Below are 17,631 nucleotides of genomic sequence, written 5' to 3' on the forward strand. Positions count from 1 at the left end.
AATTATTATGTGTGTTGCTATAACCCTTTTATTGCATGGATGGTTTGAAAATTTAACCAATCGTGTGAGACGTATGATAACTATTATAATTATATCATTCTTTAGGCTTTTCTGTCAGTATTGTACGCTTTTTTTTTTAAGTAGCATTGAATAAAGCATTAAGTAAATGACCAAACGCTGTTCAGAAAAGATGCACTGGAAAAGCTTAAACAAGTTGTGACAGTTATAGCATGCATTTAGTCTATACCTTGATTCTAAAACAATGAATATTGAATTTTAGTATATAATGATCACTAAGTCTCAAATTATTATATAACTATCTTGTCTCATTTCCCTTATAAAAAGACTTCTTATACTTCCAGGACTAAAAACATTGTACTTACTTGAAATTTGACCCAATAAATTAATTTAGCGTCTGACGTGCTCATTGAGCCAGCCCTACGACAATGGAGTTGCTGGATAGATTTACATTTAATCATTTACAAGCTCTGAAAAACATTTAGCAGATTACCACTGCTAAATTACCATTTAGTCATTTATTAGTTTTTCATTTTAAGTGGGTTATTTAGAAGGTCGTGCTTTGGTACTGTGAAGTTTAGAGGCATTTGGTGCTAAACACTAAGATTTTTTTTTTTTGTATTTTAAACAGTTCAATCAGTGCTGAGAAGCACCCCGCCTGCTGGCTCGATTGTTTAGAAGATTAAACATAAACACTTGATGTTTCATTGAAATCAAAATTTGTTAGCATATCATAGGGCAATCAAACTGTTGAAATAATGGAGTGTGATTTTTCGGCAGTTACAAACGACTATGATCAAACAGTGTTTGATTCCATTATTAATACTTATAAATACTGGTAATCATTTTGAAATAAATAAATTATTGTTTGTTGTAATAAAATATTTTGAATGAAAGCCAAGTTATAATTATCTATAATTTCACATCAAACCAAAGTATTTGGAAAAGACATTAAGTGTGAAGAATCATAATGAATCTATCAACTATCTGTAAGTCGATCCATTTGGTAAGCTTATTGACGCTTTAATATGATCATTTTTGAAAAAGGTTAATTCCAGAAATGATAAAAAATTGTTTAAAATTGTGCATCATGGGATTTTGTTACCTTTAAATACAGAAAACGGCATATTGTTTTAATTCAAATGTGCTTGATTTTCAATATGATATAAGCATATTATTTTTTATGGTTCTTGAAAAAAATAAATGATTGAGAGATAAGAATTTTTTTCCTTGAATATTATTTTTCCCCAAAATGCATAAACGAAGTAAGATTTTTATTATGTAATAAGATTATTGCCAAGAAATGCATTAGTTTTGTGACCAGGAATGTTGCAATTTTAAAGCATATTTTAAAAGTCCAACCTATAAAATAGGTTATATTTAAGGAAACTCTATCAAGGTACTTTCATGGGGCAAACTGGATTGGGCGATTTACACCTCACCTAAAAACTTTTACCATCAATCTATTTTATGAAAAAACAACAACATTCAACTAAATATGTTGGTTTTGTGAATTGGGATGTATTTTTTTTTCTTCCCAAACCAGGTTCTCAGACAAACTGTTACCCATTGTAGGGCTGAGTTCAGAAACCAGCAATGTCTGTGATGAAAACAAGATGAGTGCATACATGTTGTAATTCTGCAGAAGAATCTTGGAATGAAATTAACCAAGGTTTTTTATTTCAGTAATTGAAACAAATTGCACACGTATAGTTAAATATTTGGTAGGAATAGCATTATAGAATATACAAATTTGAAGTTAGACCCATTTTGCATTGGGTTTAGATCTTTTTTGTCCTGATACAGCCCTGGGTGGGTATTCATAAAACATCTTTACTCATTTCCTAACTTTTTATTTTCCTAAATTAAGTAACTTACTGGTCATTTGTTATAAAAGCTTAATATTATCTGAAATCTATATTTTTTATTAATTTTATTAAATAAACATACTTTATACTTAATTCCAAAATCATTTATGTTTTTTTCTTTAAATTTGATTATGAAAATTTTAAGAATTTGACTTAAGAATTATTTTTTTTTGAGATGTTTTATAAATACCTGCCCTGCTATATTTTATATCGAGAATTAATAAGCTCCGAAAGAATTTTACCAATGCAGGGCCTGCAGGCTTGTCCAAATTTAGACCAGTGACCCTTTGGTTCGATTATATCTCTGTTAACTTCTTCTTGGCAGTTCAGTTCATTATTTCCTATCCCCCATCAGCGATGTTGGTTTTATCTGGATAATATTTGTTTCAATTAGGCTCTGCAACTGTAGATGGTCAATTTGTCTTGACCATTTCACCCAAATACTCTGTTTCTATTCAACCAGAAATTTTGATAAGAAATCATTTGGTTTTGGTCTCAGTAATTGTAACATGTGATTGTAAGCAGATAAAATTATGAACAAATGACCTAAATCCGTATGGTATATAATATTGCAATTATACCAGCGATCAAAACTGTGCAAGCCCGCATTCCTGAAGCAATCCCAGGCTTGTAAATAAATTCGGCTTTTGTTACATATTTATGTTTTTATGCTTGTTGGTTATATTTGCCTAATAGGAATTATAACAACTTAAAGTATTCAGGTGTCTTTAAGAAAATTTCCATGAATGGTATACAAGTTTTTTTTACCATTGGTCAAAACTGCCAATTTACAGGAAAATGTCTATCAAAATAAAGACAAATGCAAAAGTATGTAGTTATATAGTAAGTGTCGATACTTTTGACAGAAATCATTGGAAATCCGAGAGTCATCTAGATTTGCCTGTAATCCTTCATAATCATTTAATTGAAATGGACCTTGAGATATGGACAAATTTGCTGGAGAATTTCCAAGGTATTTAGCATTTTAGTTTCGGAAAAAAAGTCTTGACATTCGAAAGCAACATTAAAAATAATATTTGTATGGCCTAAGGAATACAGTTATCACCGAAACATTTGGTCAGCTTGTTAGGCCAATCAGTGACCAGAGGTCAGTTTGATAATTGGAAATGGGATGATTTATCAACATAAATTGGCTGGCTGCATGGTTGTTGAACCATCAAAGAATCCTAGTTTGTGTACATGTAATGGCTAATTATTGGTAGAAATTTGTATTATGTAACTGATACAGGGCTATTTCAGGGAAGATCCTCATTTTGGAAAATTTGAACCCATAAAAGTATACATATTCAATTTCAGGATACATGTATATAGATATGATACTTACAAATGGCACACATTCAAACAAACAAAATTGACAATTTAACATTAAGTGACCAGAGTGACTGCCTTTCACTTATTAACAGACCTTATAGGGACTATTTGTTTTGTTGCATCAAAACACTATATTACTTTCCCACACAAATAGAAGGGGTGTGATATAGTATTTTGATAAAACAAGACTAAATATATTTATATAAACCCATAAGATGTTTTTTTTATATCTCTTCTAGTTCCGTGCATTGTATATTCAGATCAGGGGTTGTAATTAATATTCAAATTAAGTTAATCTTATGCTCATACGTCATTGACTTCATTTACTCTAATACTATTGGTCAGTTATAATAACAAGTAAGCCGATTAGCTACATCGTTCTTAGACCCAATTAAGACCAATATTGAATACCAGCCCTGATCAACATGACATAAAAAATTAGAAAACAGTTTTAAACCAAAAAAAATATGCAATTTGTTCTTTTCCATTGCAAAACATTGGTTACCATGAGGGGAGGAATAATGCATGAACATTTCTGCACGAAATGGTCTCGAATCAACTCATTAATTTTCAAGAATTCTCATTTAATGTCTCAAAGCACCAGATTTTTTTTTTTATATCTAGCCCTCGTCTGCGTTTCTTTTTTGTACCGAAGTTTCCTTTTAGTGATATTTAAGGTTTTGCTGGTTTGATAACTTATCATCAAATTTGGAATAAAAGTATAATTTAATATCCGTGAGCAAGTTTTTTATGGTCGATGTATATGAAATGCCTCGCAAAAGACAGTTTCGATAACTTGTTAAGTTTTGAAAAAAACTAACATTTTTATATATGCAAGCAAGATTTTGATAGTTGATGTATATGAAACGCCTGGCGAAAGACAGTTTCTTTGATAATTTTCAAACTTGATATCATAATACACTGCTCATGGTTTAAGTTTATAACGGTTCGTTATCAAGTCATGTTGGATTTTCTGGGAGATTTAAAAAGATAAGGTATCACTTAAAAAGAAGAAAAAAGATACCAAAGTCTATTTTTAGTGTAGATATTCTTATTTCATCATAGACATTAAGTGTAAGATTCCGGAAAAAAATGCTGCAGGCATTGAAAAAAATCTGGCATATTAACTGTTGGTGGGTGAAGTAATGAATGGTAATTTATGAAGTGAAATGTAAAAAAAAAAATAGTAACCTGGAGATTTAAAGGTAATATGGCAGTGCTAATGTTTTGCCCACTGAATAAGGTTTTGGATTCACTCTAATAAACTCCAAAAACATTTCACATATAGATTTAAAAAAAATAATAATTGGGATCTTGAAGTGTCATGAGTCACTATTGAAAAAACATATCGGTTGCTATTGAAAAATATCATGAGTCGCTATTGAAGTAAGATATGAGTTGCTATTGAAAAAAGTAATTAGTAACTAGTTGCTATTGCAAAAAGTAATGTGTTGCGATTGAAAAGAGTCAACCAATTGTGTTTTAGTCCTCTTACATAGCAGCCCTTATCTGCACCCTAAATTCATATTAACTTAATTTAGTACTGCCTGTCAACAAAAATGGTAGCTTTGTGTAAATAACATTTATTCAAATCACCTAAAACAACAAAAGTAAACATTTAAATTTTGATTTTTTTTTTGCTGCCACTTTGAAAAATTCTGATATAAAAATAGGTAAAAAAAAATCAATAAATTTCAAACCATGTACTTGTTGATGTGTTGCCACATATTTGATTACTTTAAAACTTGAACTTGAGGGACTTTTAAAGAGTTCTTATCATATCTTTAAACTTAAATCTTATTGAAGTTGTAAGCAATATTCATTAGATATACGTTTGTTTGATATATATTGTCGCTGATATTTCTTAAGTGTCTGTTACGTAATAAATATCTAAAAGATTTTTGATGTCGGTAAATTATAAATAATAAGCTGTTTTAAAGTGTTTAAGACTGCTTAAACCCTACTGAATGAGATATGATGAATTGTACTTTTTTCCATATGTTTTGTAAACCATAAGTGACAGATATAATTTAGGGAAATAGCTGGGATAAAAATGTATAGTTTCATGAGATTTAAAGATTTTAAGCACACAATATGCATAATTTTACATGCATTTTATGACAATAAAAATAATAAGCTTCACTTTCCCAAAAAAATATTGAAAAAAGATAAAATAAACAACAACAAAAATATTGACTTTTTAAGGCTCAAAAATCTCTGTCTATGTTTTGATGGATGTAAAAATACAGGTAGACTGTTGAATTCTTCAGTAGCACCTCTTTTAGCAGATACAATGTTACAGGAAATCTGATGCTAGCTGGTGGAAATTTCTTCGTTTGATTCTTAGTATTGGGACTCAGAAAATCGGTTAATGCTTTTTTGCTTTGAGTGTGCGGTTTTTCATTAAAATTGACAGAAAAAGGTGAAGTTATTTCATGTCAATTTGGATTTTTTAGGATTTTTTAAATAATTTAACTCGATTGAAGGTGTATGAAAATATAAAAGAGTACTATTTGGAAAGAGTAAGTGGAAGTTAGATTAGTACTTTGTAATGGAAATATTATTTCTGGTATTTTTTGTATGATTTGAATAATAATACATTATTTATAATTTGCATTGTATATTAGTATTTGCTTCTTTTTTTTTATAGAAATATGCATGTAGTTATTCTTTTTATATCTTAACTGTTTTATTTTAGCAGAAGAACACTATCTACAAAACATACTTTTATATCAGTCTGTTAAATTTAAAAGATAACTTTTATCAGAAAAAATTGACATCTGATTTTATTCTTGAGCGCAAGAAAAATGATCATTTTGACAGAATGAATTACAGAGTAAAGATGCAAGTTGCAAACATAGGTGTCAAAAGAATTCTGAAAATAGCTGTTATATTTAAAAGAAAAATAAACTTTTTTTGCATTTTATAGTGATAGGTGTCCCTAAGGTCTAAAATGCCCTTAAAAATGTCATATATTTATTTTCATTGCTGGTGTCTTTTAAGCTTGCTTGTATTTAAACAATAAGTTGATTTATTATCATAGCCTTCAAGTTGTCATAGGTGTAATCATTGGCATAAAAACATGAAAACTTTGGTAGTATTTAATTAAAAAATGTAAAATGATTTTAAATGAAACTCAAGGCAAACAAATTTTGTAACCTAAGAAATAAGACACATAAAGCAAGCCTATAGTTCTGCCTTAAATTATTATTGCGGAGTAATCCAGTTTGATTGACATAACTCTGTTTTAATTAATTGTTGAGTTATTCCCTTAATTGCATGGAAATTGGGGGTACAGGATACACTCCAGTTAAAAATTGTTTTACTCTCGCTAAAATGTTGAAACGGAGGTGCACACCTCTGTGGTAAAGTTATAAAAAAAACAAAGTTCCAAAACATAGTTTAATGTGTTGTTCCCCCTTGGAAAATGATTAACAAAAATCGTATTTAAATGACTTCTTCCTCTTGGATAAGTGATAAAAACAAAGTTTAATGACTTATTCCCCCTGGAAAAATGAAAAACAAAACTTTTAATGACTTATTCCCCTTGGATAAATAATTTTTAATAAATGACTTATTCCCCTTGGTAAAATGATGAAAACAAATTTTAATGCTCTTGGTACAAAGTATTAAAAAGAAGTTTAATATGTTGCTCCCCTTGGTAAAATAATAAAAATGAAGTTTAAAGTCTTATTCCTTGTTGAAAAATTATTAAAACAAATTTCATTGTCTTGCCCCTTGACTTTATTTAAGAAACAAACTTTAATGACAAAGTTTAATGACTCATGTTTCTTTGGTAAAAAGTGTAGCATCTGTTTGCAATGCTTAACATTTTGCCAATAAATGTTATATGGGAGCAATTTTTCTTTCACCTGCATAAACATTTCCATGTCAGTTAATGCAAGAGTTGATAAAATCTCATGAAACTTGGTAATGCAGTTCGATAATGCCACATTTATTGCGATGTTTTAATCTCATATCAAAATGCAAGAAACTGTTTTAATAAAATACATTCTAGAAAGTCTTAATGCATTTGCCAATTCTGTAAGGATTGAATATAATGTGAATATTAATCACAGCTGGAATTATGAAATGAAATGATAAACGTATTGAAAAGATGAAGAATGATAAGAAAAAAGCATGGTTTTGTTCCGAATTGAATAAGAAAAAAGCATGGTTTTGTTCCGAATTGAATTAGATGAATACCTGTGATGCCGCCAAAATGGCTTATCATGATTCCATTTGAATAGCCTAATGGTAAAATGATAACTATGAGAAACCAATTCCATTTGTGTCTTGATATAATATTTTATGTAACTGTCTCTTTAATTATTCCAGGGTTTTCAGGTGTGTTTTTTGTCTAGAAAATCAACCTGTTTAGCCTCTTATCATGTGTTCCACAAAATTTTACCTTGACATTGAATGTGACATTGACCTTGGTAAGGTCATAATTGATGCTAGTCTAAAATTGTAGTTTTTTAGTTCTGTCGTAGTATAAATTTCTGATCAAACATTTCATGTTTTACACATGAATTTGTAATTGAAATAAAATAATGAAAATAAGCAATGAATTCATTGCATCCTTACAAATTAGTCTGAGATTCAAAATACAGTTTGCATGATTTGATGATCTCATTGACCTGTTTAAATTTGATGAAATAAAAAAGAAAATGCAAAAGTATATGCTTCAACTAAATGTTTTGTTTTAATTAATATCATCTTCAAAGATCAGATAAAAGATTTCCAGCTCTTGTCTGTATTTACTTTCCTTCCATTAATTCTGCTAATCATCATGCAACAAAAATAAAATGATGAAAAGAATTTCCAAAGAATTTAAATAGAAATGTCAATTATAAATGAGCAGAATCCATTTTGTTTATTTCTGGATAAGTTGTAGTTTCTGGAGAAAAATGAAGAATCATCCTGGATTCTGGGAGCATTGTATCAATGAGAATTTCCTGTGGTTGATAAGAAAATGTATAAAATGTACATTTTTATGGGTTTTCAAAATGAAAAATGCATTTTCAGTTGTTTTAGTTGATAAAACACTTGATCAGTGAACAGTGTATTTATAATGGTATTTTACAATTGATGCCTTTCTGATAGATTTACTGTCTGCATTTTGTACTGGTTATAACAGTTGACACATATACTGTCGGCATTTTGTACTGTCGGCATTTTGTACTGGTTATAACAAGTGGTACATATACTGTCAGCATTTTGTACTTGTTGTAACAGTTGATACATATACTGTCAGTATTTTGTACTGGTTTTACCAGTGTGTACACTATACTGTCAGCATTTTGTACTGATTATTAAACGTCAGCTTTTGTACTGGTTATAACAATTGACACATATACTATCAGCATTTTGTACTTGTTATAACAATTGATACATATACTGTCAGCATTTTGTACTGTCAGCATTTTGTACTTGTTATAACAATTGATACATATACTGTCAGCATTTTGTACTGTCAGCATTTTGTACTGGTTATAACAGTCGATACATATACCGTCAGTATTTTGTACTGGTTATAACAATTGATACATATACTGTCAGCATTTTGTACTTGTTATAACAATTGATACATATACTGTCAGCATTTTGTACTTGTTATAACAATTGATACATATGCTGTCGGCATTTTGTACTGTCAGCATTTTGTACTGGTTATAACAGTTGATACATATACTGTCAGCATTTTGTACTTGTTATAACAATTGATACATATACTGTCAGCATTTTGTACTTGTTATAACAATTGATACATATGCTGTCGGCATTTTGTACTGTCAGCATTTTGTACTGGTTATAACAGTTGATACATATACTGTCAGTATTTTGTACTGGTTATAACAATTGATACATATACTGTCAGTATTTTGTACTGGTTATAACAATTGACACATATACTGTCAGCATTTTGTACTTGTTATAACAATTGATACATATACTGTCAGCATTTTGTACTGTCAGCATTTTGTACTTGTTATAACAATTGATACATATACTGTCAGCATTTTGTACTTGTTATAACAATTGATACATATGCTGTCGGCATTTTGTACTGTCAGCATTTTGTACTGGTTATAACAATTGATACATATACTGTCAGTATTTTGTACTGGTTATACCAGTGTGTACACTATACTGTCAGCATTTTGTACTGATTATAACGTCAGCATTTTGTACTGGTTATAACAATTGATTCATATACTGTCAGTATTTTGTATTGGTTATAACAATTGATTCATACACTGTCAGTATTTTGTATTGGTTATAACAATTGATTCATATACTGTCAGTATTTTGTATTGGTTATAACAATTGATTCATATACTGTCAGTATTTTGTACTGGTTATAACAATTGATTCATATACTGTCAGTATTTTGCATTGGTTATAACAATTGATTCATATACTGTCAGTATTTTGCATTGGTTATAACAATTGATTCATATACTGTCAGTATTTTGCATTGGTTATAACAATTGATTCATATACTGTCAGTATTTTGCATTGGTTATAACAATTGATTCATATACTGTCAGTATTTTGTATTGATTTTAACTTTTGTTTCATTTTGCTGCCAGTATTTTCATTGATGCAATGTAACACTGCCAAGACCAATAAACTGTCAGGAACAATTATTTGAAAGTGATTGAGACATTGATGGTTTTGACTGAAACATTGAATTGCTTTAAGGCTTAACATTCTGGCAACTGCCAATGATAAGAAACAAGAATTCATAGAATTTCACCTGTGAACGAATAATGTAAAGGATAACTAAGCTGTTACTTTTGTGGTAATGGCTATATCTTGCCTAAAATCATGAAAATCGGTACAATGTTCTTAGTTATCGATGTGTTCAGACATTTCAAGGGCTAAACTCTTAGAGAGTTACATAAAAACGTATTCCGAGGATATGTGTTCAGAATCCCTGGTGTTCAAATTGTTCTATGTCGAAATCAATTTTCCTTAGAAACAGGTGCACTTGTGTTAATACTGGTAATGATTTTCATTAGATAATTTAAAACTGGCAGGTAGTAAATATTTTAGTGGAAGGAGTTTTCAGTTATTTTCTCATTATCTGAAAAATAATCTTTTTATTACTAGATGTATGTTATTTTTGAAGCATAATATTATAGATAATCATCTAGTTGCTCAACTTATTGTTTCATTCCATGTTGCCACCCAATTTCTATGAGAAAATTCTCGATTAGTGATTTACCTCTAGTATGCTAAATATATGTTTTTTCCAATAATTATGTCCCTTTACAATTATTTTAGCTATTACAAAATACCTGTAGAATTTTTACTGGCATGAACATCTTTAAGATGTTGGAAACCAGTCAGTACTGACATTTTAAGCTATAAAAAATGTTTGTTGCAAAATAATATTTTGAAATGAACAGTTTCCGTGTATCGAAATGTATATGCAACTTTCTAAACACTGTAAATGTCATTGCATATGAAATATATGCCCTCAAATCATGTAAGTGTGTTATAAGACTGTGTTTCATATCTATTTATCCTTGATGATAAGCTAGTCATAAATATCTACATATTTACACAGTTATCTGCTAAATTGCATAAACAAGAAATCTTTGCAGAGCTTATCACGGCATAGTTATCTCCCCTACCTCACAACTGTCGACACAACGTTTCAACCAGGAAAAAAAGTTGACAGTTTTCTGGAAGGGAAGACATAAAGTTGTGTGCCAAAATTTTGTCATAATGTCTTCCGTCTTATCTGTATCGATCTCTGGCTGCTTAGTCTGCAAACTTTTTTTACAATTTAAGACTGGTTACCTATCGTTCAGATAATTATATCACAGGTAAATGATTCTAAGAAGTAAGTGTTTTCTTGGTAAAGGAGAAACCAGTCTAAGTGAAAGACCATGATTGTCTTGACAGTGATTGTACGTAACTTCCTTGATATTGACGAAAACATGGAACTACCTTGTTAAACGGAAGTGTTTTGTGCATTCCAAAGAAATATTTCGAAAATTGTTCTTCGATGCACTGTTATGCAGAATTATTGCTGTTTAATGGGACTGGTTTAATGAATTGTTATATGCGAGATACATACATATCGGATTTGTGTTAAGCTATTTTGTGATAAAAGAATTAAACAAAATCTTTAACAAAATGGAGTCTAGTTCATCTTTTAGTTTTATAAAGAAAACTACAAAAACTACAAGAACAGGAGTAAGTTCTTCCTTGAATTTTGAATTTTTGAGTTGTTCGTTATAATGTATTAACTTTATTGACTATTGATTGATGTTTTACTTTCTTTTTTAGAAAAAAAACACCTTCAAAACTATTTAACCAATTATAAATATTTAAGTGTTTTGCATATAAAAAAAAATGAAAAAGAAGTAAGAAATCTTCAACATAGATTATCATGATGAATTTCTCCGCAAAAAATAAATTGTTTCCCGTGAAAACAAACTGATCTTTTGTTCCATAAATAGAAACTTTTATTTTTTAAGAATTACTTTTGTAAAATATCTAATCACTTTGTGTCGTTAATTTCTGTGAGGCATTATTTAACATAACAAATAAATAAGTCAGAGTTATGTCACTTAATAATAATTTTTAAATTTGCAGTGCAGTACTTTTACTTTCAATGATATTAATATCTAAATATAATACCTCTAACATGAATGTTGATCTAATGAATCATCTCTTCTTATATATGGTTGTTTAGAAATATAGTAGACAGGTATTGAGAAACAGAGCCAAGAACAAAAGTATTTCCTGTAATAAATATGTATTCTACTTGCTATTTTAAAGGGGCTTTACTCATACATGGCAGTTTAGTAATATACATAACAGGTTGTCTACCTTTAGTTTCCAATAAATCTGAGTGGGCAGTATCATTATGTGCTAATGATGATAGTGAATTCCAGGTAATACAGCATGTTTAAATCCACTGGGCAGTTGGCAACATTTTAATGCATATCAATACTATTTACAACCACTGACCATAGTATTACATTGTTGCAGTTTTCAAAACCCAATGTCAGTGAGAAATACAATTGCCATTGTCATAATATTGATGTGTTTCTTCCAGAAACCATTAATAGAACCCTGAAAAAATCTCTTTGCCATCCATCCATGCATTAAGAGGACAGTTGATCATTATAATACTGTTGCCTTCATTATATGACTGTTTACATGTGTAGCTTCTTATAATGACTGCATATTCTTAAAATATAATTCTATAGTATTATAACATCTTTACTCAAGAAAATTTGTGCTGTGCAACTATACATTAACTAAAATAGAAAATATGATCATCAGGGTTATATCCAAGGGTTCTGTTTTAATAAAGATTGAGGTCATAAGGTCAGTAGGTTTGTTCATTTTTCTGTATAATTGTATGGAACTAACTCAGTCTAAAGTAAAATCTGATAAAAAAGTTAAAGAAATCTGAAAAAATACAATTTTTTCCAGTTTGTGATGTTTCCACAGACTTATATATGACTTCAGCAATTTTGACTTAAGTCCTCTTGTTAAAACAGGCCCCAGCTTAAGAATGGCTTGTGATACTCTTTACATATTTTATGTGGCTCAAAATAAGTGTTGCATGTGCATGTGTTGATGTGAATTTCTGCATGTTTTAGGCTGTCGATGATGCAGAGTGGCAAGAATACCTACGAAAACATCCTCCGGTAGGTGATCTTAATGTTTGAAGATTTCCAAAGATCTTAATAATGGTTCTTGGAGGCTTATCAGTTATTCCTAGATTTTATTTATTAAGGCATCCCACAGTCATGCAAGATTTTCTCAGTGGTTTTTTAAAGAAAGAGATTGTTTATACAAATTTTCTATTGTGGGCTGAATGAATAAGAGCGCTATGTAAGACCAAAAAAATGGCTAAATCAGAGGTCGAATATCAGTATTTAAAAAAGGCCAAAAAAAACATTTTTTAGCATTACTTTTGAGCATCTGTTACGCAAGTTTTGTTTATTATGCTTGAAATATTATGTAAGCTTATAGAAAGGCAGTTATGAGAATTTTGACCTTGACATTGTGCAAAAAACCTTGAAAATCAATGTTCCATCCAGGTAAAAATGTTGGAATTATAGGCTTTGGATAATATCGATTCCTTCTGATATGGCTGGATATGTATCAGGTTGTTTATGGGGCTTATCAGCACTTGTTGATAGACATAATGATTCTCAGGCTACCTGCAAAACTTCCTCAGACCAAAATAACCAGCCACGTTTGTAGATATTTAGACATATGTTTGCACTCCTAAATTGAAATTCCTTGGAGAAATGCTTCTGAATGAATAATGGAATGTTTCCTACTTGTTTTATGCTTGCAATGCTCATGGTTATGAGTGTATATTATGCATGAAATGTTTACATTATTAGAAATTTAATATCTTACATTTTGTAAATACTAACACAGCAAATGCTTGGCAGTGATTTATTTGTAATATATCACTGATCTGTCATGAGATATATATCTTGCAAATAGATAATATCTTTGCCAATCCAGCAAAAAGGCATACTACATAAGTTTGTTTCATAAACAAGAATTTTAAAATGATAACCAACAGTTCAAGGGGAGTCCAGATATTTGAAAATACTAACAATAAATATTAACCATAAAACATGGTTAATTGTTCCTACAACATGTAGGTAACAATAATAGTTGGGATTGTTGTTTTATGGACAAATTAAAAAAAAATATGAAATAATCCTTTTCAAATCATTTACATGTAAAAATAAGCCCATATGTTTTCAAGCATGAAATATTATCACTTCTGATGATGCACACTTAACTAACAATCAAGTTTGTATATATGGATGTTGACATTTAAGCTAAATGTTGGTTTTTCATGTGTTTCTAGGTTGGTGAAGACTTTATCACCGCCGACCAAGTTGATTCCACCCAGGCCGCTCCAGGCACTGGTGTTTTCCAGCCACAAGAATTCTGTATCCCAGTTGGACCTATCTTCAACTTTGTCACTGGTAGGTAGAGTTGTAAAAAATGGGTAAATTTGTTCTTAGCAAATAGGTTAGTGTGACCAGCAGAAAATATTGATTACTGGCAATACTAAAGATCAGGTTTAATGCAAAGTAGAAATGGCTATGGTTGTGCAGTATGGGGATACTGATGAGTAGATACTGTTGAATGAGTACATCAAGTATGACTAAAACTTCTATCAGACCTTTGTGTTTGTTAGTTAGATGAAATTTTTAAGAATGCCAGCATATGAATTTTTTACATATTTTTGATAATCCTTCAGCCTACATCACAATGCCATCCGGAAAGAAGGCTATTCCCAAGATTGTGGACAACAAAGACGGCACTGTCACTGTGAAATACCAGCCACAGGAGACTGGCCTGCATGAGCTTCATGTCTGCTACAACCAGCAGGAGATTCCAGGTATGGTTCTGCAATTAGGGGATGTTAAAGGGTAGAATATATTGAGTGAATGCATACAAAATTCCAAGGGCAGGTAAAAGTAATGAAAAAGGTACGGCTGGGAAATATTGGGGATGTTGAATTAAAAAGCAACAACTACTATATCAAGTTTTAAGCTCATTTTTAGCTGGTCTGTATTTTGAAGAAAAAAAAATTGGTTTGTCGTTGTTGGCAGTGTCAGCATTGTCTGTGTGAATAACCTTTCATGTTGGCTATGATAACAAAACTTTTCAAGATATCCAATTTACATTTGATACTCATGTTTACAGAGACAAAGGCACATATTCAGCAAGGCCCTTAACTTTAGCTTAAATTATTATATAAAATATTTGTGGTGTTATGCCCCTTTTTTTGACGAAAAAAACAATGTTAATGCAAAACATTTGTTCAGAAATCAAATGTTACAATATTTAGTCTGTTTGCCGGCATACCACATTGTACTTTCATGTGAGAAACATTATCAGTAAAAAACATAGTGTAATTTTTTTTCGACCAGGATGTGTAAGAAGATTAAATATGATTTAATGACTAGTCCTGTCTCTTATTTTGCAGCATTTTGCAATATTACATGAAAAATAGGATACGATCAGAACTGATCCAGACATATTATTCATAGGAGAATAATTCTGGAAAACTTCATATATATACTGCACAATTTTCTGGCAAATAGATAAACCCTGATCTTATCAATATTTTCACCTGTAGGAGAACCAAGACTCTCAGACTGAATGCAGAACTGAACTATGTTTTATAAGAGTTTTAAACAGATACATGGTTTTGTTGTAACGTGTCATGTTTCATGTATGTAAGTGTTAGGAATGCTTGTAGTACCCACATATATTCAAAGGCCGAAGGTCAGATAATAATCTATATCTTTCCTATCATTTATCCTTTTTTTTCTCTTTCATTATTCACAAATTCTTCATTACTGAGAAATTTTAAGCAGTTGGAGTGAATCAGGGTGATTCCAGAACAAACGTCTAAGTGTTAAAAGACATTTGAAAAGTTTGGAAGTTTAGTTGTCTGCATCACCAACATTGAAATTGAATCGGTTCGAAAATTGAAGTGAATTAAAATCAGGATGTTGAAAATTTCACTGAGTAAGCAACTTGTGTGATTATCTTTGTGTTTTATAGTCCATGTTAGATCATTCACATTTAATATTAAGTGTATTGATAAACGATATAATAATATCGATATTGTGATGAATGTTTTAAAAAATTATGGATCTTTCTTATCAACGGCCATAAATTAGATCAATAAAACATGCAGTTATATTGATTATGTTTAATTATCAAAAAAAAATCACATGATTTTTTTTTTTAAAGATTTACTGAACCTAATTCAATAAAATTGATTGGTTTTGAAATTAGTGTATAATTATTTGAAGAAAAATTGTAATAAAACAGTAATATATGGTTTGAAGATCTTTTAAATGGCGGTTCCGTGCACTGCAGACATTAAAGCAAATTATTGAAACATAATAAGCAGTTGTTGCATCTATAAAGTAATTAAAGATAATAATGTTCTAGTTTGTTATTAATTAGGGAGTTGGAAGCTATCTTTATGCAACATTACAAAGCTTAAAGGATTATTTCCTGATTTTAAGTGTACGTAGGAAGTTAAAATGGTGTAAAACTTCACTGAAATAATTACAACTTCCGAAGTGGTAATGTTTGATCTTAAAGGATGCAATCAGTTATTAATGTTTTTAAATTATAAATGGAACTGTCTGTTTATTGAGATTGTAATTCATTTCTTAATGTTAAATAATAAAATCATGTCAATTTATGTAATGTGCTTGTAAGATTTTGACATATATCTCTAAACATGAATGAAAGATCTGAAAAAAGTGAATGTAATAAGCAATAGATTTGGTTGCTAATTGTTTTGAAGAATATTTTGAATTGGGATGTACTAAAAAGTTTTAATGCATGTTTTAAACGATTTTACGATAATAAGTGAAGAGAATTCATTTTGCAGTTCCATGTAAATGCCACTTAAAGGATTAAACCTAATGATCTAAACGTCTTGGAAATTTCAGTACGTTTACTTGTGTGATCGCTCTGATTTGCAGGTAGTGAATTTACGCTACTTGCCATAACCTTATACTTACTTATTACAGTGCATTAACCAGTCTGGTTACTTCTATTTGCAGGCAGTCCATTCAAGTTCCATGTGGATGCAGTCAACAGTGGATTTGTGACTGCCTATGGTCCAGGTTTGAGCCACGGTGTTGTCGGCGTACCTGCTGTGTTTACCATTGTCACAAAGGATGCTGGCGCTGGTAGGAATCTTATTAGGATTTTTAATATCATTGAAATAGAGATATTTGACATATTTTTATAAACAAATACGAAGCAGCAACCAGCAGATTTGCATTTGAACAAATCAAGCCTGAAATAGTTCAATTTTTGATAACTTTACTATTGCTTTTCAGCATTTTTTTTTAAATAATAATAATATTAATTAATGATTAAGCTCTTACAGTTTTGATGATCACATTTCACATGAAATTAATTTTGCATTGTTTCACCCAAAAGATTGTTAATGAGTCCTTGGTCAAGAAAATTGAAAATTGTGTAAATGTCGCATAACTAATTCAATTATGTACCAAGTTATGCAAATCTTTGTTACTTTCATAGGTGGACTTTCCCTGGCCATTGAGGGCCCATCAAAGACCGAAATCAAATGCAAGGACAACGAAGATGGAACATGCACCGTCACCTACCTGCCCACAGCTCCAGGGGAGTACAACATCACTGTCAAGTTTGCCGACAAGAACATCTCCGGATCACCCTTCACCTCCAAAATCACAGGTAGGATCACAGTAGGCTTTTTTCGGCTCTTTTTGGATCTAAAATTCAGCCCCATTCCCCTCCTGAAAAAGTATATATTTCCCCACTTTTTTGAGGTGCCTTGACCACTTAACATTTAGCATAAATGTAGCAATATAGTGCC

General features: G+C 30.4%; 1 protein-coding gene across 7 annotated transcripts in view; it reads left to right on the forward strand.

The window, feature by feature from the left end:
- Nucleotides 1-17,631, forward strand: part of LOC128217257 (filamin-A-like) — a 95,688-nt gene that overhangs the window by 62,655 nt on the left and 15,402 nt on the right. For 6 of the 7 annotated variants that reach the window (XM_052924275.1, XM_052924273.1, XM_052924277.1 and 3 more), the window contains 5 exons: nt 12,854-12,901; nt 14,092-14,212; nt 14,491-14,631; nt 16,829-16,957; nt 17,316-17,489. In XM_052924275.1, coding sequence (XP_052780235.1) covers nt 12,854-12,901; nt 14,092-14,212; nt 14,491-14,631; nt 16,829-16,957; nt 17,316-17,489 — 613 coding nt within the window. The remainder of the gene's footprint in view (nt 1-12,853; nt 12,902-14,091; nt 14,213-14,490; nt 14,632-16,828; nt 16,958-17,315; nt 17,490-17,631) is intronic. The other variant, XM_052924279.1, reaches the window with a different exon arrangement.

The sequence above is a fragment of the Mya arenaria genome, chromosome 14 (genome assembly GCF_026914265.1).
Source record: "Mya arenaria isolate MELC-2E11 chromosome 14, ASM2691426v1".
Taxonomy (NCBI): Eukaryota; Metazoa; Mollusca; class Bivalvia; order Myida; family Myidae; genus Mya; species Mya arenaria.